Source organism: Anarhichas minor, unplaced genomic scaffold, assembly GCF_050575085.1.
Source record: "Anarhichas minor isolate MPS153535 unplaced genomic scaffold, ASM5057508v1 ptg000027l, whole genome shotgun sequence".
Taxonomy (NCBI): Eukaryota; Metazoa; Chordata; class Actinopteri; order Perciformes; family Anarhichadidae; genus Anarhichas; species Anarhichas minor.
This window is the reverse complement of record NW_027466473.1, coordinates 23431290-23455672: the sequence shown is the minus strand read 5'-3', so window position 1 is coordinate 23455672 and position 24383 is coordinate 23431290. Positions and strand designations below refer to the sequence as shown.

At 44.7% G+C, this 24383-nt stretch overlaps 2 protein-coding genes across 3 annotated transcripts in view; one reads left to right on the top strand and one right to left on the bottom strand.

Moving 5' to 3' along the window:
* The window catches only part of klf8 (Kruppel like factor 8), a 56440-nt gene extending 40660 nt beyond the window's left edge, over positions 1–15780 (bottom strand). The window contains exons 1-2 of one of the 2 annotated variants that reach the window (XM_076102621.1): positions 15364–15780; positions 14179–14265 (exon numbers count right to left, since the gene is read on the bottom strand). In XM_076102621.1, the coding sequence (XP_075958736.1) occupies positions 14179–14202 (24 nt within the window). In that variant the 5' untranslated portion in view covers positions 14203–14265; positions 15364–15780. The remainder of the gene's footprint in view (positions 1–14178; positions 14266–15363) is intronic. The other variant, XM_076102620.1, reaches the window with a different exon arrangement.
* Positions 15781–18436: 2656 nt separating this feature from the next.
* On the top strand, positions 18437–24140 carry rbm41 (RNA binding motif protein 41). The gene is made up of 7 exons (XM_076102132.1): positions 18437–18475; positions 19683–19799; positions 20495–20696; positions 20974–21181; positions 22261–22754; positions 23572–23719; positions 23851–24140. The coding sequence occupies exons 1-7, from the start codon at positions 18468–18470 to the stop codon at positions 24024–24026; spliced, it is 1353 nt and encodes a 450-aa protein (XP_075958247.1). The 5' UTR covers positions 18437–18467; the 3' UTR covers positions 24027–24140.
* Positions 24141–24383: the final 243 nt, after the last annotated feature.

The window sequence follows — 24383 nt, the reverse complement described above, 5'->3', positions numbered from 1 at the left end:
GCACGTTGGCAATCACACACGTGCACATAAGTCACGTGTGTGACCCCCCCACACACACACACACACATCTTCTGTCAGAGTGTTTGTAACTGCTTCAGATTATTTTGTCGACTTCCATGCGAGATTAAGAGCAGTGACATACTACTGTCTTGTGATTCCTTAAAAATGTAGGTAAGAAAAACCTACAGACCCAAACCTAGTGTCTGTATGCAGAGAGGAGGGTGGGTCTCCATCTGGCTGAGAGACAGAGAGACAGAGAGAGAGAGAGACAGGGAAAGAGAGAGACAGAGAGAGACAGAGAGAGAGACAGAGTGAGAGACAGAGCGAGAGACATAGAGAGAGCATGTTCCTGGCTGTTATCACACCACACCCTGTTGACGCAGAGCTGCAGCCGCTGCTCCGCTACACGCCCTCTTTATCCACACAAACACACACTAGACAAAGTTAGTGTACTCTGCATTAACTTAAATACATATCACCCCCCACACACACACACACACACACACACACACACACACACACACACACACACACACACACACACACACACACACACACACACACACACACACACACACACACACACACACACGTGCCCAAACCACAACGCTGCGGTCGAGCACTTCTCTGAAGCTCTCAGTGGATTCAAAGCACTTGTTGGCGAGAGTTAACCTCAAACATGACACACAAACACTGACGGGGTTTTACTTTAACATCTGAGCAGACTTCATAAAGAAACCGAAAGTTGGACCGTCTGCACAACTCAAGTGAGCTAGAATACATCTAGTAATTACTGCTTTTTCACATCACTTCACTTCCTGCCTTTGTGAGTGTTTGTCCCTTGTTACCCGGCACTCAGCTGACCTCCTGCTCACCTGTCCCCCCCCCCATCAGTGAATCACTACCAGCCCAGCTCCTTTGTTCCTTGTCAGGTTGTTAGTTGTGTTGCCTGTAACCTGCATGCCGGAGTTTATTAAGTAATCCCTCTGCCTCCCCAGCTCTCTGCTTCATGGGTGCGATCCCTGTTTGAGTGTTGCACTGTGACACCTTTAGTATCTGAGACCCAAACCAGCTGCATCTAAGCTGTACACGGTCCAGCCTCAGTACGCAAAGCACTGTGTGTCTTCTCTAAATCTTTGTAGTCTTGACTCTCTGAATCATACAAATAAATGAATGTCACTCAAATAAACATCCAGGAAACCATGAATAATTAAGGGTGTGGCTTTGAGTGACAGGTGGGTGTCATCTCACGCTGCTAGCTGCTAGCTGTCTGCGCTGCTGCATCTCTCGCGCCTCTTTACCCATTTCTTTAGAGTTGGAGTGAGTCGTTACAGCAAAAGATGGCCGCCCACTTTGAGCTTCACAACGGCTCTTCAGAAACATTTGGGCGACGTCACGGAGACTTCCACCATATTTTATGTTTGGCCATTACTCCCTATTTATGATATCTGTGTTTACAGCATGATGCTTGGTGCTCAGTCAACGTTGATGGACAATGTTTTTCCTGATGTCGAAGTTCTAATGTTGAGATGTCGGCCATATTATCTGCTCAGACAGTTGTTGTTGTTGTGTTTACATTCCTTTTGACGCAAATTCAAAAGAAGCGCTCCTGCTTAAGTTGAGTGTGTATTTCTTGTGTTACAAACGGGCTCCAGCTGCACCTCGTTGTGCAATCCTGTGTTGCATAATGAGGATAACTGATCCTTGAATAATGTGGACAGAAACCTGCTGTGGTCAAATGACGATGACGATTAGCTGACCTTCATCACCTTCGACCCCGTTTCCACTTCCAGTTAAAAAATCCAACGTGGCTTCACTGGTGTGACAATAAACACTGTGTGTATCGAAATACTTCTCCTAAGACATGCTGCGTGTGTGTGTGTGTGTGTGTGTGTGTGTGTGTGTGTGTGTGTGTTTTCATCCTAGAAACCCTGACCTCATTGTCTCCTCATCATTCCCTCTATCTGTCACCACACACACACACACACACACACACACACACACACACACACACACACACACACACACGATGTCAGACACACCTCAACCACCACCCAACCCCCCCTTCATCACCTTCTTCCTCCTGCTCCTCCTCCTCCTTCACTCCCTTCCTCCCTCCCCCCCCCTTTCCTTTTCATTGTGGCCGGTTTTGGCAGCGCGGCCGTGGTTGCCATGGCTACGGGATTCTTTCCCCCCCCCGTTAATGACGGTGGCTTGGTTGGTAGGGGGGGTCACCCTCCTCCACCACCACCACCGCCGCATCAAGGCCTAATCTGAGGTGACACGGCCAATATCCTCGCACAAACACACACACACACACACACACAGACACACACACACACTCACACACACACACACACACACTCTCACACACACACACTGGCATGCAGCAAACATTCTCAGGAGAAGAATGTGTGCACACTCGACAGGCCCCACCCCCTCGCCACCCTCCCACCACCACAACACACACTCATTCACATAATTCACAGTCACACATTCTCACCAGAAGCACACAATCAGCTCCACTCGACAACGAACGCACACACACACACACACACACACACACACACACACACACACACACACACACACACACACACTCTCTCTCTGCTCTCCCTTGAACATCCAGTACCAGAGCTTCTCCTCTCTCTGCTTTTCCTCTGGATGTTGAGTTCTTACGTCTTTCACACAGTTCTGAGCTCTAATATTTCATCTGTGTTCTAAGGTTTTGGTCCAAGAACCTCAAAGTTCGTTGTTCAGAGTTGGTCAGCAGGTGTGTGAACATAGTAGAACGTCAGCGTTGCTGGTTGACGAAGCTGCAGCTGTGAGTGATAGCGGTTACGTGTGTGTGTGTGTGTGAGAGAACCGTTTGTGCTTTTACAACATGTCGTAACAGCTGGAGCAATTAGCTTCAGGTAATTAAAGTAACCCTGGAAACAGCTCAGAGTGAAAAACAACACGGTCGCTGCAATCCACGACACGTCGGAGGCCGGACTACCGATTTAAATGTGTCCCGGTGCATCCGCTCGAGAAAACATGGACGCCTGCATGTTCCTATAGTAACCGTCTACAGACGACCTTCAGCAGTTAGCACAGAAGAAAGAACGACCTTAAATTCTGAAAATGTGATTGAAGACATTTTAAGGATCTTCCATCAAGCACAAATCAATTGAATGGAAATAGCAGCAACGTTGTTGCGGTTGTTTCACAGCACAAACACTGCATAGAGTAGAAATGAGTGGAGCTGCTGCGACGTCAGGTGTGTTTGTATCGGTGAACTCGCTCTAGATGGATGTTGCCCGACTTTCCAACTTGAATGATCGTTTCTTTGAATTGTATTCGCAGCATAAGGCCCAGTTCAGACTGGCATTAACTCACGTCTTGGGTGATCCAATCACAAGAACAAAAACAACAGCGCAAGTCAGAAAGTACTTCAAACAAATATCACAAACATTTAGAATAAAGTGTTCTAAGTTCAGTTCTGAATGAACATTCATACACACACACACACACACACACAGTCCTTTAGTTCCACAGGATGATGTCACAGTCGTGCTGCAACAATCTTCAGATTCAGGTAAACAATTACCTGACGTTCTTTTTATGGAAACACTGTACGCTGATAAGAAAAGATTGCATGCTTTCATACTACCACAGAGGAATTCACACTCTGCAAACACATTCCTGCTCTGAATGAGTAACAGAGCATGTAAACACGTCCACCGCTGGGTTTGAGCTCTCTCTACTTCTTGTGGTTCAATGGGCAGAGTTAGCATTGATGCTAAAACAGCTTCCAACAGGAGCTGCCGATGACGGCGGCCCTCTAAAAAAGGATCTTAACACACAGACGGGCTGGATAGCTCAGTGTGTTGAGGAGCAGCAGAGAAAGCCATTATCAACACATGACAGCTGATCCCACACTGTGAGCGGAGGGCAGGCGGAGGACTGATGAAGGGTAAGCAGTGGAGAAGGAGAATAAACCACAGTCCTCACAAAGCGGTGCTTTCTGCAGCGCCGGCTCACACGACAAACTCCCAGCAGCTCTATGACCTTCAGATAAACTCTGTTCGTCGTGCTCTTCAGAAGCCGGTGTTGTTTAATCCAGAAGACTCCGGGCGTCAAACACAGGCCACCACCCTGCAGAACCAGCTAGCTGTGATGAACACGAGAGGCAGCGGAGCAGTCGGCACACACACACACACACACACACACACACACACACACACACACACTTATTAGATTGTTAGGTACACATCAAACATCGCTCCGGTGGGACCAGAGGAGCTGGACTCTGTGTTCACATCCTGGTGTTTGGTGCTCAAACACAGTCACAGTTGATGGACAATGTTTTCCTCATGTTGAATCTTTTATGTGAAGACGTCGGCCATATTATCTGCTCAGAGGATTGTTCTTGTTGCTGCTGTTTACATTTCCCTATGAAACTCATTAAATGCACTGAATGTCGGAGTAAAAGTGCACTTTCACACACAGTCAGTGAAGTAGTTAGTCAGTCACTCGCTGAACAAGCACACGAGCTGAACTGACATTCGTCGAGCAAGTCGGCCAATCAAACGGCTGCACAAGACAAACTGGTCAATGAATGAAGCAGCAGGTCAGTTTATTCTGGTCTCTCTGTCTTCAGGAAGAGCCGACGCCAACGACGTGCTTCTGTCGTCCTGCACACCATCAGCCCAATAAAGAAGGGTTAAATACTGCAATATTCTACAATGAATAAACTGTTAATGTGTTCATCAGAATTGGTGGGAAATTACAATAAATTCTACTTTGACCCTTGACCCCCGTGTGGAAGCTTCTCCAGGAATTGGTGTGTTCCAGGTTTGCGGTTTGTTTTGGTGTAAACAGAAGGACAACCGGAGAGGCACGCTGTTTGCCAGAAACTCCAAAAAAACATGCAAGGATGACAGATTAGCACATTAAGACAGACAGAGTTAAACTGTCACTTCAATGTATAGTCAACACAGATGGCTGCTGGGCCGGCCAAGCTGTTCCAAGCAACTCAGTGAGTGTGTGTGTGTGAGTGTGTGTGTGTGTGTGTGTGTGTGTGTGTGTGTGTGTGTGTGTGTGTGTGTGGTTTCCCTCCATCACCACCTCTCTCACTCTGTCGTCTCCATCATCCTTCTGCTTTTCTTGTCATGTTTGTGATTGACAGCCCAGTTTAAGGATGGACAGAAGAAGAGACATCAACCAACAGCTACCAATTATAATCAGAAGAGCCACCAGAGCCAGACTTCTATTCACATTAAATACAAATACAATTGAAGTTGTTTTCACGGCCGGCCGGCTGCTTAAGTTTTGCCTTTTTCAGACTTCCCACACCTCAGACTTTAGGGTTGGTAGCTGAAACTATTAGTCGGTTAACATTTCAACAACAAAATTCCAAACTTTTGCTGGTTGCAGCTTCATTGTCAATTGAATTAGAGCTGCAAATCTATTCATGAATTTGTTGTGAACTGTTACAATCAATCTGCAACTATTTAAATAATTAATTAATTGAGTTATTAAAATAATTATTTGATTCCAGCTTCTTAAACGTGAATATTTTCTGATTTGAGGACGTCACGTTGGGCTTTGATCGACATTTTATTAACCAAACAAGTAATAAGTAAAAATATTGTTAGTTGGGTGCTTTAGATTGATTATCTTTGTGTTATGAACTGTTAACATGGAAATTATGATGAGGTACTTTTCCATTTTATAGAAAAATATCATTCTCTTAATTAATCTACAGATAATTAGGAAAGAAGGGCAGATTAATGGATAATCTGCGTTATATGCATATCTATGGACTTTATAAACCCATGAATTGCTCCAGCTTTCGTTTCTTCTTTGTGATTTTAATGGAGACAAACGTGAAGTAGGTTTTGCGTGGACTTCACATCAGACTCTCAGACGTATTCATCCCCCTCCAGATGGTGTAGACGTCAGACTGTAGTGGTGGAAAATAAGTCGGAGGAGAGGAGCTGCAGTCTGCCTCTCGTACTGCAGCAGAGCATCCCGTAACGCACCACGACTCCAACTGGATCACCCTGGTTCACGAAACGTGTGCCAGCAGTCCGACCGAGAACTAGTCTGTTCACAGAATCTGACAAATGCTGAGCCGCTGCTGTCCCGAGTATTTATCCCAGAACATTTAAAAGGAGGCACACAACGCCCAGCAGATTCCAGAGGGCCTCCACGTACGAATGGAATCCAACGTCTCCAAGACGCTGGCTGTGATTTGTTTGTGGGGTTTTTTCTCCATCACTCTGCAACGTGGTGACAAGATGACGCAATGCATCTGCAAACACACTTCAGGTCCAGGTCTGAATGCTGAGACTCAAGCTCAGAGTGGTAAAGGTTCCAATGTTTGGATATTAAAGTTAATGGTAGAATTATGGAGAGAGCAGAATCAGCCAGCTCTGCTCCGCCTTCACCATATAAACGGTGCTGTGTCTCTATAAATAGCTCTAAAGCCCTGGGGCAGGCCAGCCTGAGCAAGGCCGCCCAGCAAACACAGAAAAAAAAAAAAAGAGAGAGACCGTGACTCCACCGACAACTCTACCCCCCCCCCCCCCCCCCCCCCACCCCCCACTGCTGCACTGCTCTGCTGAATCAAGGGCAACAAAGTCTGTTAACCCTCCTCCAGACACTGCCAGCTACAGTGCAGCAGATCAGCAACAAGTTGCCTTACCTGAATAATGCAGACACAGTGGGGAACCAATCAGCATCAAGATGCATCATCCACCCAGGATTTTAGCTAAATGCCACCAATCTGGTCTCTCACATTCGTTAAATGGACACAAAATCTGTGAACATCCAAACACTACATGAAGAGCTCGGTATCGGTGCTCGACACCTTGAGGTATCGTCTTAAATAACAAAGAGTATCGAAGCCTCTCCAGTAAAACAACGAGGGTCGTCCTAATGAAAGATCCATTCATTGATTGAATCCACAATTCCGTAAAACTGAGTTTCTCCACAAAGTAAAGACATAAAAGACGTTGGGAGTTACGCTTCCTCGATTAGCTAGCCACTACGACACACGCAGCTTCCATCCACATGACGGGTATCCAACGAAGTGCTGTATCTGTATCCCTTTAAGGGTGCTGGTGTTGATACTGGCATCGTCATTTTAAACCATACCCAGCCAACCATGGGCATGAAGCTGCTTTAAGTGCCTCCACTTCTCTGGTTTTCAAGCTTTACTCGAGAGCTTTGGAACCTGGCTGCAGGGATTTGCTCTCGTTACGCCAAAAGAGCATATATATATATATATATATATATATATATATATATATATATATATATATATATATATATATATATATTACTAGATAGTTGCATATTACAACTTAGAATATTAGGTAACAATGTGAACATTTATCTTTTATTTCATTGTGTCTTTAAAATCAATGGAGTCACTCAGAAGATAAGAAAAGAAATCGCCTTTCTATGCCGCTCTGTTTGGCTCTAAAGTAAATTACAGACTGATGAAAAGCACAGATCTGACATTTAGCACCCTTCTGCTCTCTGCACACTTCCTGCTTCCCATTAATTCAGACCCCGACCGAAACGCCACCCGCCTGCAGTGACCCCTGTGATGGCCCTCGTGAACCCCGGTCCACTCCTCACACCGGGTCTTCATACCTCGCGCTCGTTGATCAGGTAGCCAGCTGGGCTGGTTCACCACCAACACAAACACTCTACAAGCTGCTGCAGGGGGACATGCGGAGATAAAAACAATATTTCTGTCATCCAACTCTTTGCACTCGTCCTTTTAATGTCGGTGATCGAGGAGCTTATTGTGCCGCTGCACACGACGTAAATTACTCTGAATAAGATGAGCATCACATAAAAATGTGAAATGGAAAAGTGCAGTGAGCCGGTTAGCTCTGCCGCCACCTGGAAAACACTTACAGTTGGCTTATTAGAGCGCCCTTAGCTCCGCCAGTGAAGCATGAGACTCCTGATCTCCGGGTCACATGAGCCTCTAAATTACAAACGCACCTCTGGACATTTAATACCATTACGAAGAATCAATTTATGACGTCTGACACGTGCCAAGCTCTCCTCCGGGATCAGGTGTTGTAATGCACTTCTCGATGCACCTACGTCTACTTCCTGTGAGGGTCCCCGTTACATCCTGTCACATTCTGATGGAGAGAGCCGCACCCCTGCTGCGAACTAGTTTAATTTAAAGTGGAATATAGAATGTGTGGGTAGACAACAACAATACAGGAATCCATGTTGTTCCAGTGAAGAAACTGTGACAGTTCGCAGCAGCCTGTTCTGCAGACGCAATGTATTCTGGTCTATTTGTGGGTTTAGAAATCTGTGTCTCTCTGGTGACATTTCTTCTTTTTCTAAAGACAGAAGTGTGAGAGAGACGGATTCTATGCTACTGACACGAACACATGACATGTACATTGATATGTAAGGTATCAGAGTGACTTTGATACTTTTGGTTTGTTTTCTTTTTAGTCCGGTTCGGTTTCACGGAGTACAAATAAATAATAGTTTGCTGAGAGGCGTGTACGAAGGAGCGGATCACAGACTTTAAAATGTAGTTTTATAGTGTTTTCACTGATCTGCTGCGAGTACGAATCCCTTCTCCAGTTTATCTCAATTGACTTTATAACCGTCACTATTTTGTGGACTTTATTAAGCAAACATTTAAGTACGTCCTCTCCCACTCACGTTGACCCGTCCTTTACCTGCGTCAGCCGGCATTGTGTTTTGCTCAGAAGCTGCATCAGTGAGATTTCTGCCCAAAACAAACCGCAGCAGTTTTATCCAACGTTGGATTGTGAAAGCGTCCTAAGAGAGAAACACATATATGGAACTCCATGTGGCTGCAGGTAATGCTTCCGCTTGACATCATACGGTCTGCACAAGTGAGTTAAAAGTCATATTTCCTACAAATTCGATCAATTTGAATGGAATAATTCGTTTTTGAAGATGTAATATTCATGCAGAACTTTCACATCTACACCAACTTGCAGGAAAGTGAAAATGTGAACTCATAGACCACTTCTGATTTTTTTTTCTTTAAAAAATGCAGCAACTTTGCGAATATCGCTCTCTTTTAAATCTGTGACTGTAGCGTCACTTTATATTTAGTATTTATAAGAAGTAAAATACACCAGCAAACTAAATCAAATGTAGACAGACATCGATCGGTTATCGCCTGAAAAAAAGCATTTTAAATAGTTTGCAGATTCAGAGTTGCAGTCTTTCTATTTTTTTGGTTCCCTACAGGCGAACTCAAATCCATCCCAGTCAACAGTTTGCTGCTTTGATTTGTGCTGACAGCGGCATTTACAAAAACTTTCCTTGGTGGCACATTCAGGGACGCTCCAACATTTGAGATCTGTTCTCTGAAAAGCACCAATTTAATGAGTTCATAAGTTTGTTTCGCTAAAAATAAATAAGCCCTGAGGGCAAGACCAATGAGCAAATGTGGATGTTGTGTTAAAGCTAAATGTCAAAGTCTTTTATTGCACTTGTTTCAACTTCAAGTCAGAGTCTTAAAACAGTGGACTTTTAGTCTCTGCTGTTAACTGCATCGTCAGGACTGAAGAGTCTCTGGAAAGAGCCCAACTGAAGCGGCTGAGAGAGGAAGTGCAACAAAGCCAGAAGGGAAAAAAGAAGAAGAGGAGGAAGACCAGAGACTACCCGGAGGAGCACAGTGTAGAAATCTGTGCTATTCTATTGAATCATAGAACTAAGGTCGCACCGGAGCAGCTGACCGGGAGAGGTGTTGACGTGGAAGACAGGGAACAGGTTTACTGCATTGCCATGCAACAATAACAACACCACACAAGAGGTAAAGGTGACTAATGGTTCACTCTGATGGATCGTCTATGCGAAACACTTTCCACAAGTCTGGTCAAGTTTATTCATGACGTGTTCTGATTTTTTTAAGGGTGGGCTGACAAGGCTGGCAACATCTGGCTGAGTCTGACGCCTCCTGGCTGGGTGATTAAACCAACCATCCATCCGGATATCTTCCATTTCATGTCTCACAATATACTGTAGCATGTGTTCTGTTAATAAAATACATAAATAGTCTCAATATATGAAATAACCGCATGGTAAAGCCTGTGTGAGTTAAATACTTCCTTGCTCTCTATGCTGTAAATATGGTCTGTTTGACTCTAAATGGACCATAATGTACTAAATGAACATCATGCTGTATTGAAGAAGACTTGAAACTAGAGATTGAGACCATAAACTCATGTTTACAATGTTTACTGAGGTAATAAATCAAGAGAGAAGTAGAGTCATTTCCTCATAGACTTCTATACAACCAGAGGAGTCGCCCCCTGGTGGACACTAGAGAGAATGCAGCTTCAACACATGAAGCTTCACTCTGCAGAACTGTGAGTTGCCGGCTGGGAGGAGATACATTCCTGCACAACATCCACTATCTCAGTCATTTGATCAAACTTTGTTCAGCATAGTTAATCATTGCCTACAATGAGGCATCAGCTCTCTCACACTCACTCACACACACACACACACACACACACACACACACACACACACACACACACACACACACACTTACTTTGTATTCATGAAGGGCCCTTTCCTGCTGATGCCCTGCCCAGGAATGTACAGCTGACCCTGCTCTCACTTCTACAGCCCAGCTGATCCCGGACACACACACACACACACACACACACACACACACACACACACCACGGAGCATGCTCAGTTGTGCCTCCGTGATGCAGAAGTAGTGCCGTGCTATCAGTTAACTACACTTCCATTAATGCACAGACTTCAGTGTTGACGGGAGAAATTGATTTCCACTCCCACAGCGTCAAAAACACATTTATCTGGGTCAAAGGTGAGAGTAATAATAAACAGAGAGTAAGAAACAAAAGAGCTTCATGAATGTCTCAATTAGAAAACAATCAGACATGTACTCTGAGGTCCATCCTCATCTTACCTACAATATTATACTGATGTATTGTGTCTGGTGCAGCACATAACTCTTTATAAAGTGTAAATAAATGTCTGTCATATTAAAAGTGTATTTCTCTGGTCTCATTATAGATCATGACAGAGCTCAGAGTCACTGGTGTGAGGGAACGATTCTCCACCACACAGGAACGTGATGCGCTTTATGCTTCTGGTGTGTTTGGAATAAACAGGAGAAAAATCATAGAAACTCTTTCAACTTCGAAAGAAGAAGTCGCGGCAGCAGCCTGGGGACGGACCTGAGGATAATTAGCTCCAATAAGACCCGAGCACACCGACACGAACACGCAGCCACGATCACAAAACATAAAGAAGAGCAACGAGACGTCCTCCCTGCTTCAGTTCACGCTCGCCCACAAATATTTATTATACACAAGACAAGATAAGAGCTGATACGACACACCGATCCACAACTAAATAAAACGGGCCCTGATTAGACAGGAAGTCAGTCAGACCTCCACTTGTAGAAACAACATGTGGACATGCACAGCAAACATTTATTTGAATTTAACGCACTTGATGTACAAACTTTTGACGATTCATATTTTTCGTTTTCCATTCCTGCGTTTCTGGTAGCATTACTCAGTCCAGCATCGTGGTAGTTTGTGAAATAGTCACCAAATGCAATCTATTAGTTGTGTGCTCAGGGACACAAATTGTCTGTTTGTTTGTGCGTCGCTCTGCACGAAAATAATGCAAATGGAGAGTCAATAAGGAGCCTTATTTATGGTGGACACACGATTGAAATGCCTCCACGTGACTCAGCAACAGTCAGAGGAAGTGACGTACTTTATAATATCCAAAAAAACGACTGTTGGGGGGGCAGGACGGGGAGGTGGGCGGGTCCAACAAACAGGACTTTAACCAGAAGACCGGCGTTCAACACCACGTTGTGGTTGTTCAAACTGTTAGTGACAGTTTTCATAAAAATAATTATCCAGTTTTGTTGCCTGAACTCGTTCCGTAAGGACATGAAGAAAAAGAAACGGACAATTCATGTCCCTGTATTCGTAACCAATAGATTTGCATTTTCATGACTATTTCACGAACTGCAGTGAGACTGTGTTGCATTATTAGCAAAGACATTTACAGTGGCCTGTGCTTGTGGCTTCAGTCATTAATGTCCCTTTATATACAGTGCATCCGGAAAGTATTCACAGCGCTTCACTTTTACCACATTTTGTTATGTTACAGCCTTATTCCAAAATGGATTAAATTCATTATTTTCCTCAACATTCTACACACAACAACCCATAATGACAAAGTGAAAACTGTTTTTTGCAAATTTTTGCAAATCTATTAAAAATAAAGAACGAAAACATAACATGTACATAAGTATTCACAGCCTTTGCTCAATACTTTGCTGAAGCACCTTTGGCAGCAATTACAGCCTCAAGTCTTCTTGGGTATGATTCCACAAGCTTGGCACACCTATTTCTGGGCAGTTTCTCCCATTCTTCTTTGCAGAACCTCTCAAGTTCCATCAGGTTGGATGGGGAGCGTCGGTGCACAGCCATTTTCAGATCTCTCCAGAGATGTTCAATCGGGTTCAAGTCAGGGCTCTGGCTGGGCCACTCAAGGACATTCACAGAGTTGTCCCGAAGCCACTCCTTTGTTATCTTGGCTGTGTGCTTCGGGTCGTTGTCCTGTTGGAAGATGAACCGTCGCCCCAGTCTGAGGTCCAGAGCGCTCTGGAGCATGTTTTCATCGAGGATGTCTCTGTACATTGCTGCATTCATCTTTCCCTCAATCCTGACTAGTCTCCCAGTTCCTCCCGCTGAAAAACATCCCCACAGCATGATGCTGCCACCACCATGCTTCACTGTAGGGATGGTATTGGCCAGGTGATGAGCAGTGCCTGGTTTCCTCCAGACATGACGCTTGGCATTCAGGCCAAAGAGTTCAATCTTTGTTTCATCAGACCAGAGGATTTTGTTTCTCATGGTCTGAGAGTCCTTCAGGTGCCTTTTTGCAAACTCCAGGCGGGCTGTCATGTGCTTTTTACTGAGGAGTGGCTTCCGTCTGGCCACTCTACCAAACAGGCCTGATTTGTGGAGTGCTGCAGAGATGGTTGTCCTTCTGGAAGGTTCTCCTCTCTTCATATAACAACACTGGAGCTCTGTCAGAGTGACCATCGGGTTCCTGGTCACCTCCCTGACTAAGGCCCTTCTCCCCCGATCGCTCAGTCTGGCTGGGCGGCCAACTCTAGGAAGAGTCCTGGTGGTTCCAAACTTCTTCCATTTCCGGATGATGGAGGCCACTGTGCTCATTGGGACTTTCAATGCTGCAGAAATTTTTCTGTACCCTTCGCCAGATCTGTGCCTCGATACAATTCTGTCTCGGAGGTCTACAGATAATCCCTTGGACTTCATGGCTTGGTTTATGCTCTGATATGCACTGTCAACTGTGGTACCTTATATAGACAGGTGTCTGCCTTTCTAAATCATGTCCAATCAACTGAATTTAGCACAAGTGGACTCCAATCAAGTTGTAGAAACATCTCAAGGATGATCAGTGGAAACAAGATGCACCTGAGCTAAATTTTGAGTGTCATGGCAAAGGCTGTGAATACTTATGTACATGTTATGTTTTCGTTCTTTATTTTTAATAGATTTGCAAAAATTTGCAAAAAACAGTTTTCACTTTGTCATTATGGGTTGTTGTGTATAGAATGTTGAGGAAAATAATGAATTTAATCCATTTTGGAATAAGGCTGTAACATAACAAAATGTGGAAAAAGTGAAGCGCTGTGAATACTTTCCGGATGCACTGTATATCTAATGGGTTCACTGGGACTAATATTCAGGGGTCATGACAGACATGTACTGCGGTTACTAGTTTTAAGAAGCAGTCAAGAAGGTGACACTTGAGAGAGGAGGAAATGAAAATGCTGTGAAGACTAAAGAACTTGTTAGCATTGTCCAAGTTCAAAGCCAGCACTAATAGCCTGAAACATTAGCTATCAATGCTAACTTTCTGAATTTTCCCAGGGTTCAACGCTACCTTTTGGTTGTCAAAGCTGAAATTACGATGACCATTATTGATTTTTGGGGTGCACATTTCCCTTCTTTTTTTCTATGGGCTTATATATTAAAACGTGGCAAAGAATCGGTTGCCAATCTCTGGAACTGTGGAGCAGGAAAGGGCCAAACAGAAGGACCACAGCAGGCTGCCTGCACATAAATATACCTGCACCACTTCTGAACACTCCATCACCTGCAACTCCTCCGTCACACAACATGGCTGCAGGCTACAAAGTTACAGCGGAGTGTAAGTCTAAAACAAAACACAATTAATAGAAATTCTCAATCAAGTGAAAGTATTTTCACAGTCGGTAAAAACATTTTTTAGGAGTTTCCAGCGTTTCCTGTTTGGTTACTGTTGGTTGGACAAAACAAGACGTTTGCAGACATGTGGTCGGCATTTTTTTAACTATTTTCTGATATTTCATATTAACACATAATTGATTATTGAAAAGTAATAACAAACAGACCACTCTGTAAATAATCGAATGAAAAATAATTAGCTGTAGCCCTTGTAGAGTGAAGATTAGACCATGCTAAATATTGAAGGGAGCAAACATTAAATAAAGAACAACAACAAAGTGATACTGCAGTATGTGGTCTCGTGCATCTCTATTCCACATCAGTTGGTCAGCGATGCAGGTCGGAGTTCACCTCTTTTATTGGGGAACTTAAAAGCTGTGTACCAAACTGTAACTTTGTCTCCAGCATCCTCTAAGCACATCTAATAAACAGACCCGGAGCAGCAGAGGAGACAGCGTGCCCCTCACAGCCTGAGGTTGAATGTGCTCCCAGCCTCACTGACGTGACAAACGCGTCGCGGTGAAGCAAGACTCGTTTAAAGGCACAAGTCGGCCCCGTGCAGCGCGGCTGGAGGCAGTGCACCTGGCTGCTTCCCAGGGTTCTCTCTGAGTGTGTGTGTGTGTGTGTGTGTGCGTGTGTGTTGATAAGAGGCTGCTGGCCCTTTAAAAGCTAAGATGGTGTCCTACAAGCTGCAGTTGTATGCCTTCCGTTTCCTCTCCTGCCTCTCAGAGATCACAGAGCATTTCAAATTGAACCTGAACTAACCTCGCGCGCACACACACACACACACACACACACAGACATGTTTCCGTACTGACAGTGTAAATGACATGTTTCGGATAATGCAACAATGTAGCAAAACTCTTCCCACTAATTGCAGAATAAGCTGCCCGTCTCCAAGGATACGCTGTTCTACGGACTGACGTTGATTCTTTGGCACATGTTGAGCTGACAGCTCTGCTTGTGTGCAGATAGACATCCACACAGATAGATGCTTCTTTCTATTCTTATTTCATTGACCAGGGCAGAGTCAATAACGTGCACTTACTTTCTTGTTACGGGTCTCCGTGTGCATCTCGGTTGCCGGAGCGGTGCAGCGGCGGAGGGGTGGAGCAGCAGGAGCAGGAGGGTGGGTCGCTTTGGGTGGGTAGCTCTATCAGAATACGAACTGGTGGAGGGAGAGAGAGGAGGGCTTGGTTTGAGGGGGTTGTGGGGGGGCTGGTTTCCACCTTTTACAGTAGAATTTTCGGGATATAGGAAACACGATCCCTGCCGCTTCCAGTGTTTCTTTTCAGTTCATATCCGCAGCGTCGAAGGCTCCCGTTGCTGCCCCCAAAAAACAGCCCGTCTCTCTCTGTGAGTGTGTCTCTCCCTCTCTCTCTGTCTCTCTCTGACGGCGGTGTTGTTGCCGTGTATTCAAGGGCTGGGCTCTCTCTCTCTGCCTTTTCCTCCTCCGCCTCTCCCTGCTTGTGACCCCACCCTGCGTCCCCACCCCTCATCTCTCCGTCAGTCAGGAGCTGCGCAGCCCTGCAGAGGAGCGGAGCGGAGCGCAGCTACCGGGCGACCCGAGCACCGGCTGCAGGCGGGCGAGCAGGAGGAGCAGAGGAGCCGCAGCAGAACCGACCACTAATATTGCATGGGGGAACATTTTTATTATTTTTTTAAATTGCACGCAAACGAGCTTTTCGCTCTGCGAGCATCTGTGCACAGCCATCTATTAATGCTCCATGTTGCAGCGGCTTATTGCTCGGAGATGGTAGAACAGAAGCACCCATGTCACCTTACTGACGTCAGCCAGTAGGCTAATTGAGGACACTCAGGCTGGGTGGGGAGGGTGGGAGAGTATACATCCAGTAAGGCTTTGCAGCATTACATTTGATATGACAGCATGCACACAGCCAGCTCAGATATATATATATATATATATTTATGAAGGGAAGGAAGCAAAGTGTGATGATAGACGTGGTGTTATAACCACACCCATTGTAATAAAGCAAGGTGTGGTGCATGGAAATGTTTTTTTCGTCATCAGATATTTCACAACATGGAATAATCCGGTGGCGGCTGGTCAATAGAGGGCGCTAGGGCGCCGCCCCACCTTGAGCCACAACAAATACAATAAAATAAATAATAATAATAAACTATACAAATTGTCAATATTTGTGTTTTTGAAATATGGAATCACGACGTCTGTTTCTGATGACGGAGGATCAGCTGATCACAGCTGGATCAGCTGTCAGTCGGCTTTAACAGCTGGAGAGACTTTTGATAAGTTTGTGTCTGTTCACATGATCACTGTACTTAATAACAGTAACTAATAACACTAATAACTAATAAAGACACACAGTAATCACCACTGTAGAGGTGTTTCTCTCTGTAGTCTGTTAACAAACTGTCCTGTGTTCTGTTTATAAGCTCAGGATCCATTTCTACCGGCGGAATGCGATCGTCTTATTTATGAATTATTTGCGTCTGTACGTTTTGAAATTCAGATTTTGACGTCATTATTAAATAACCCAGAATATGATTATTGTTTCTCTTGAATGATAAAACTCATCAAACCCGACAATCAGGAATGAACAGCCTCACGTGACTGAATGAAAAGTTATTGAGGGAAACATCAGATCATGAAAACACAAATCTCTCTAATAAATGTAGAAAGTTGTTTGTGGTCCTTTTGTTGTTCAGACTACAATGAACATTTATTTAAACCAGATGTTGAATCAGAAATCAGAAGTGTTTGAGTCTCTCGCAGACATTTTGAGCCCTTTACGAACCCTTTATGTAAGTCAGCATGGTAGCTTAGCCTAAGGGAATTACCCACAAATCATTGCAATGTGATGTTAAACACGGGGTAACCAGTGGACGCATGGAGACGTAAAAAAGAAAAGGTAAACAAAGAGGACGGATCACGTGTGTTCAGCCTGGAGTATTACATTTACTCAGAAACATTAAGGGTTAAAGATGGAACAAAAAATAAACATGAAATCAGAGAATATTTATTTATTTATTCATCAAATATTTGATTTTGTCATTGAAGCTGTTTTGACATAAACGAGTAAAAATATTATATGAAGTTACCTCATCATGTGAGGAAAGAGCCTGGAAACGTTCACATCAGGGAGTACAAAGTATACAATAAATACACACAATTATGCATCATATTTATTGTCGTTTTCATGGTAACGTGATATGTTGCAGCAAAGTGCTGTCCCGTTCATATTTACACCATCTCAAGCCCTCACAGCCTCTCACACTCACCCACTTACCAGGTGTCCTTGAGGGTTCAGGGTTTGAGGGTTTAGGGGGGACATTGGGATTTGGCCTTGGAAATTCCTCGATTCCGGTGGAACCGGAAGCGATCGGAAGCTTGAACCGGAAGTTGGAAATTACTAGTTGGAAAATCCTCGTCTGGATGACGTCTGGATGACGTCATGCTAATAACTTATTTAGCTTTTTAAAACAACGGGGACAGATCCAGCACGGACAGTTAGGGAGTGAGGGACATGAAGCACCTGCTGAGACATGATGTATAGTTATAAATACATCATTATATATATATGTGTGTGTGTGTGTTTTATATTATAGTGAATATTATTATATGATATATATATTATTATATTATACTGAGACTGAAATAAGATGTCCTGACGTGTTTATCAAAGTGTTATTTTCTGCGTTTTTTTCATGTTGGAATAAAGGTTAAATATGTAACTGTTACAGTAGTAATGCGTGTTTGATACCTTAATGTTTTTGCATTAAATCATTCTGGGATGTTTGCTGAAATTGATTGATGTGGCACAGCCCTACAGAGAACATGTTCCACCAGCCGACACTGGAATAATCCATGCAGCAGAGGTCTGATGTGGACAGAGAGAGCAACATTTAGCCAAACACCTGGAAGAAACATCACACAATCTGGTTACCATATTTTAGTTTCTGCACTAACTACAATACACGTGCTTATATATATTTATTTATTTATTTTTAAGCCCAAAACGCCTCATGATATAAACTGTGGCATTATATTCCTCAAGTGTAACCATGAAACATGTCTTATAGTTCGTTATTGTTCCTGTGGGAGGATGTTACTACATTTCCCATGATGCCACATGCCGGAAGTCCAGAAGTGGAAGCATAAAACGCGGAAGCATGCGAAGGTAAACAAACCCGTCAGTTAGCAGCCTCATATTCCAGTAAATGTATCATAATTTGGGCATTTTTAATCGAAATTGTTCTGTTCGAGGTATAATGTTACCAGTTAGCAACATGTGCTGCTTATATAACGTGATATATCTCACCTCTGCATGCTATCTTTGTCCAGTTTGCCCCCGCTGGTCTCAATTTATCACACAAATTAAGGAAATCACAGATCATTTGAACGCAAAACGTTGACAACAGAAGTACGTCAGCCACCTCTTCTCTCTGGTGGTGTTTGTAAACCTCCACTGAGGCACCAACACATACAGAGTACGTGCGAAGACACGTGCAACGTTTTCTTTGATATGTATACATTAATATTACCGACCCCTTGATGGCAACCTCTAGACAACAGACCACACAGTGGTCCGAACCAGGACGAGAACAGCTCGCGCTGTCCGAACCAGGACATGTTAACGTTATCTATAACTCAGTCACCTCAGACAGAAGTAGAGGAGGGCGACATGGATACAGCTTCCCATTCCGTAGCATGTAATTAGGTGATGTGTATATTATTAATTGTCAATTATTTGTAGATTCAAATCCTGCTTATTGATGTGAAACATTGCCTTCAATGACCTACTACACCCAATGATATGAAAGAGTTAAAACGTGTAGAAAATAGATTTAAACACTTTCATATCTTATTACGTTACATAAACAATTGATAAAATGATTAGTCAAACAGCTAGTATCTTGATATTCATTAGTTCCTGCTCGTGTCATGTGACGTTTAGCTGTTTTTCTTATTTTAAACTAAATATCTTTGTGTCTTTGACTGTTAAACAGAATCACCCTGAAGACAGCACCGGGGGCTTCTTTCACTATTTCTCTATTTTATAAACAAAACACTTCATAAATTGATCGAGAAAGTAGTCTGCAGATGAAACGGTAATGAAAATAATCGCTAGTGGCAGCCGTGATTCTTTTGTCCATCCCAAGACAGAAGTCGTGTTTAAACTGCGATTCACTGCTACAGAAATGTTTTCTCTCAAGTGTTGTATTTTTGCGAGTTAAGACTCATTAACAGGTCAGTTCTGTAAGCCTGGACTGTACGCGTCCACCAAAGGGCAGAATCCCTCTCTTGACGTTTGGTGGACGTGTCCTTGTCCTCTACTGTTGTCTCCCACTGAGAGAGTCTGACCCGATGTCTCCGTGTTGGTTCAGAGTGAGCCGGCGGTCCTGTGAGGACGGCCCGCTGCTGGAGGAGCAGGAGACGGAGGGCCAGCGGCAGCTGCACGGCCTCCTGCTGCAGCAGCTCCACACCGGCGTCGACATCGACCGGTGAGCAACTTTTAATATTATATAGGTGGAGCTTCAAATAAGCCCAGTTGGCTTTTTGCTTCTTCCTGCACTGTGATATTCATTTATCTCTGTTTTGTTTATTTTATTGTTTAATTGTGCAAAATAAACTAAACTTTGACACATTTTAGCTCCAAAGATGTACCTCAGTACAATCCTTTGCTTCATGTTATCTGTACATCGCCACCAATGTAGCGAAACGTTCTGAAAAAGAATCCCGACTACGAACAAGCAGAACGTCCTGCAGTGAAACGTGTGTTGATAGCAGATCTTGACGGTGTAAATACCGGTTCACCTCTCACCAGATGAGTTCACTGTGTGACAGTAAAGACAACAGCAAGCTGTGGAGCTCCGTGGTGAAAGTACGCAGTGCCTGCAGCTTTATTCCCACCGGAGCTCTCACTGCTATATAAAATAAAAATCTCTTGTTACTGTGAGGTGCTTTGATAAAAGCGTCCATCACATGCTTGTTACGTATCCTTCACAGCGTCCCACAGCGCAGCCTGGAGGACTTGCTTTCACACGAACCCCGGGTCTTCTTACTCCTCCATGTTTTTATCTGTAGATTCCCGAGTGCAGAACAACATTTAGGATTTGTAGGACTTTTAAAAAGTGTCTGCAGCTGCTTTTGGCAGAGCACAACGAGTCTTAACTTTGAAGGGACTTCTGTCTTACAGATGTGTCGCCAAGAAGCAGTGCTTCGCCCCATCGGCGCTCTATCGTCCGTTTGGGCAACAGGCGGCCGGAGTGAGAAGCCTCTCCGAGTTCCGGGCCCTGCAGGACGGGGAGAAGGACCAGGCCAGCTTGCGGGAGCTGGGTCTGACCGAAACAGAGATCCAGATGTGGCAGATCAGAGACGTACCGGCGGCAACGGAGAAGGTAAAACCTGCTGGAGGGACGGGAGGAGCTGGGCTCAAGCCCTGACCTGAAAACATCTGCTTTTATAACGCTCCTTCAAACAACTGGATTTATTCAAGTTTCTCACCAGAAACTTCCATTTTACAAGTTTACATTTGAACACATCACGATAACATTATAATTTACCTTCGCCTAATACTCATTTTTACTGAATGGAGCTTGAACGCATCATCATGCTGTATAAAAACCTTTATCCAACGCACGACACCGTCTGACCCCCGGCTTTGTGCCCACACAGCCCCACACCGGTGTGAGTGCAGCTCCAGGTGCGAAGCAGCAGCGCCTGCAGGTGATCAGAGACAAGATGGAAGCCCGGGCGGAGCTCCTGGCTCGCCCACAGCGCTTCGCCGCCAGCCGGCCGCTGTCACGCCGCGAGATGGAGATCGAACGAGCGCTTTTCCAGGGAACGGACCGCCTGGGCTTCCTCGCCGCGCTTTACCACAGAGGTACGGAGGGCCGTCCACTACACCGTGTCCTATTTCTGTAATGACGAAAACAGAGAGGGGGAATGATAAAAGACCTGTCAGAAAGAGAGTGGTGGAGATGGGTTCATCCCAAGAACTGTTCAAAGATATCTCACCTTCAAACAATATAAAAGAAAACAGAGACACATTAGGTTTCTTCTCATGCTGTGTCTAAAAACACCAGTCGAGCCACTTTCATCCTCTTCTCTAAGGTGCTTGGGGCGATGAGGAGGAAGTTGCGGTACTTTAGCAGTTAGCCTCACTGACTAAACCAAACAAAGATAAATGGATTTCCAGCTCCGTCAATCCCTCACAGCAGCTCTACTGCTCCATTTGTCTGCGACAGTTCGTCTGACCTTTCAACGTCGTTTTGTTGTGACGATGTTAGACGGAGAGGGTGAAGCGATTAAAATAGTCCTCGGGACAGATCGTAAAGCTCTGGGTAGCCCTGCACTGAAATATGAACTTCTCCATAAATTTACTGTGAGTTACGGAGGAAAGAAAAGACATCTGCCGGCTGTGATTGGTTGCTCCTCGTCACATGACATGCCCTGCAACTTTCCAGAAGTTGAACTATTTTTTATCTCAGCCACTTGGGAGTTCTTAGAAAGTGTTGGGAGTGCTTGAGAACGGTCGGGAACTGTTGTAAACGGTCGGGAACGGTCGTGAGGCTTGGGCACCTCACTGGTGTCGCTCTCACTAATGAGCGTGCCTTTCGTGCGTCTACATTGACATCAATGGATTTTAGGTCGTAAAAGACGCGGATTGGGAACGCCCCCTTCATCTCACATTTCAGTCGCTTCACAGATTTAAGAAACTCAATCTATTTTTACCTTCCTAGAAACTGAGATCTAATCTATGTCTCAAATCAATCGTGTGATCTGGGAAAGATTTTTTCAAAATAAATTAGAATGAGTAAAGTAGGAAAATGTGAAAACAGGAGGATGAATAAAACGGTTCAAAACAACCGCTCAGAGGAGAGAAATGCAGTCAAACAGCCTCTGTGTCCCACAAGTCCACGTCAGAAGATCTCATCTGTGTAGTTTTGTTTTCTCTCACAGATGAAGATACCCAGGAGAGCCAGGAGGGGGCGTCGTCCTCTGATCCGATGGACTCTCTCTACAGAGACGTTCTCAACAAGGAGAGAAAACCAGCTGCACAAACAACCGGAGCAGCACACCTGTCTACACACAGACTCCTATCTGACCAATCACAGGGCTCGCAGACAGACAACCGAGCAGAAGAAGCCTCTGACCATCAACCACAACTGCAGGGTGAAGGCTTGTCGGTACCGTCAGAGTCCATTTCAGAGCAGCAGCAGCTCGCTCAAGACGGACCGGGGCCGCCACCACCAGCTGCTCCGACACACATTAATATACGCCAGCCAATCGGCAGTCTGCGTGGAGCGACCAGGGCGACGACACGGGGACCGCTGACTGTCAGAGGGGACATAGAGACCATCTCAGACGAAGACATCCTGAAGGACCGGGAATCTGAGGAGGGGGTCCGGAGCATCCCGAGGTTCAGAAACTACCAGCCGGGGAAACCCTCCAAGGTCTCAGCAGCTACATCTACAAGTGTTTGTTACTGTGTCGACCAGATGGTCCTGATGCACAGCTCAGACTGTCAGCTGTAGGCTAGCTAGCTCCAAGGCTAATGGTTTCCATACACACATAAAAACAAATGTGTCATCTTAGGAATATTAGCTCCCAGTCAAAAGCAGTCCAAAGATTCAGAAAGTGTTTAAATGTATGAAAGTGAGGATGCACTTCAATCTCAACGTGTGTTTATTTAACAGCAGAATATATATTTAAATGTTAAATCCACTTCTACATTTCATCTATAAACACTATTTCCATGAACGACACACACAACGTATAGTCACAAAATGTAGCATTCGACAATTAAAATGCACCGACTTTCACCATATGAATAACATCAGAGACGCAGTGCTCACACACACACACACACACACACACACACACACACACACACACACACACACCAGCAGTTTGAAACTCTAAAGTTACTACAAGGAACTTTCATTTTGTGTCGGTTTTGGCGTCCTCCTGTGAAGGGAAGCGGTAGTGTTTCCATGAGGACCACTAAAGACCTGCAGCTGCCCGACTCCCTTTAGAAACCTCTCATCTTACTGCAGCAGGGTCTGACAGTCTGCCCCGCTCAAGTCCTGGTTCTGGTTCTCCCGTGCCTCCCTTCCCTTTAGCAGGACCAGCGATACGTCCTGGGTCTCCAGCAGCGTAAAGAATAACTGTATAGAAACAGACCATCTTCTCTCTGATGGTCTCGTTTACTGATGGAGGTCTGATAGAGGATCAGGACTAAACTTGTTTTTCTCGTGCGTCTCCCTGTAGGTTCTGTGCGTGAAGAACCTGAGCGCACAGGCCTCAGCGGCCCAGCTGGTGGCGCTGTTCTCCAGGTTTGAGCGGGAGAACGGGCCGCCGGTGCTCTACCGCCTGCTGACCGGGAGGATGAGGGGTCAGGCCTTCATCACTCTGCCCGGTGAGGAACAGTCTGAGGGACGGACACACGGACCAACCACATGCACTAACAAACCACAGCGAGCTGGCTTCCTGTTTCCCATCATGCATCTCACATTAGATCATCGGGTGTGTTTGTGTTTTCTTTGGCAGACGCTGAAACGGCCCAGAGAGCCTTGCAGTTGGTCCATGGATACCGGATGCTCGGGAAACCTTTGGTGGTGGAGTTTGGCCGTGAGCGACGGGAAGAAGAGAAGCAGGAGGAGAAGCAGGAGGAGGAGAAGGAGGAGGAGAAGCAGGAGGAGAAGCAGGAGGAGGAGAAGAAATAAAAGAGCAACACGGATCCTCCAGGGCTGAGACGGATTTGATTATATATATTTATTTATATATTTCCTGGATAAAATCTGTTCATCTTTGCATTTTAATAAAATGTTTGTCATGAGCGTTGCAGTAATGTTTTATTTTTTACTCTTTTCTTATTTTGATAAAACATTATTTATGACATTAAAAACTGTCAAACAAATGACATTAAAAAAAACACAAAACTAAAGACAATAAATAATAACTGACGGTTTTGATATTAATACAATATTACTGGGACATGCTGTTTCACACTATTAAAATGTATATTTTAATTACATAAAGAGAACATTTCCTCCATCTTCTTCCAGGGAATTAAATATCGA

Excerpts from the sequence above, each read along its gene's own strand:
- rbm41 (XM_076102132.1), top strand. Across the intron at positions 19,800-20,494 it reads ACCGGCGTCGACATCGACCG|ATGTGTCGCCAAGAAGCAGT; the intron begins GTGAGCAACTTT and ends TCTGTCTTACAG. Across the intron at positions 22,755-23,571 it reads AGCCGGGGAAACCCTCCAAG|GTTCTGTGCGTGAAGAACCT; the intron begins GTCTCAGCAGCT and ends GTCTCCCTGTAG.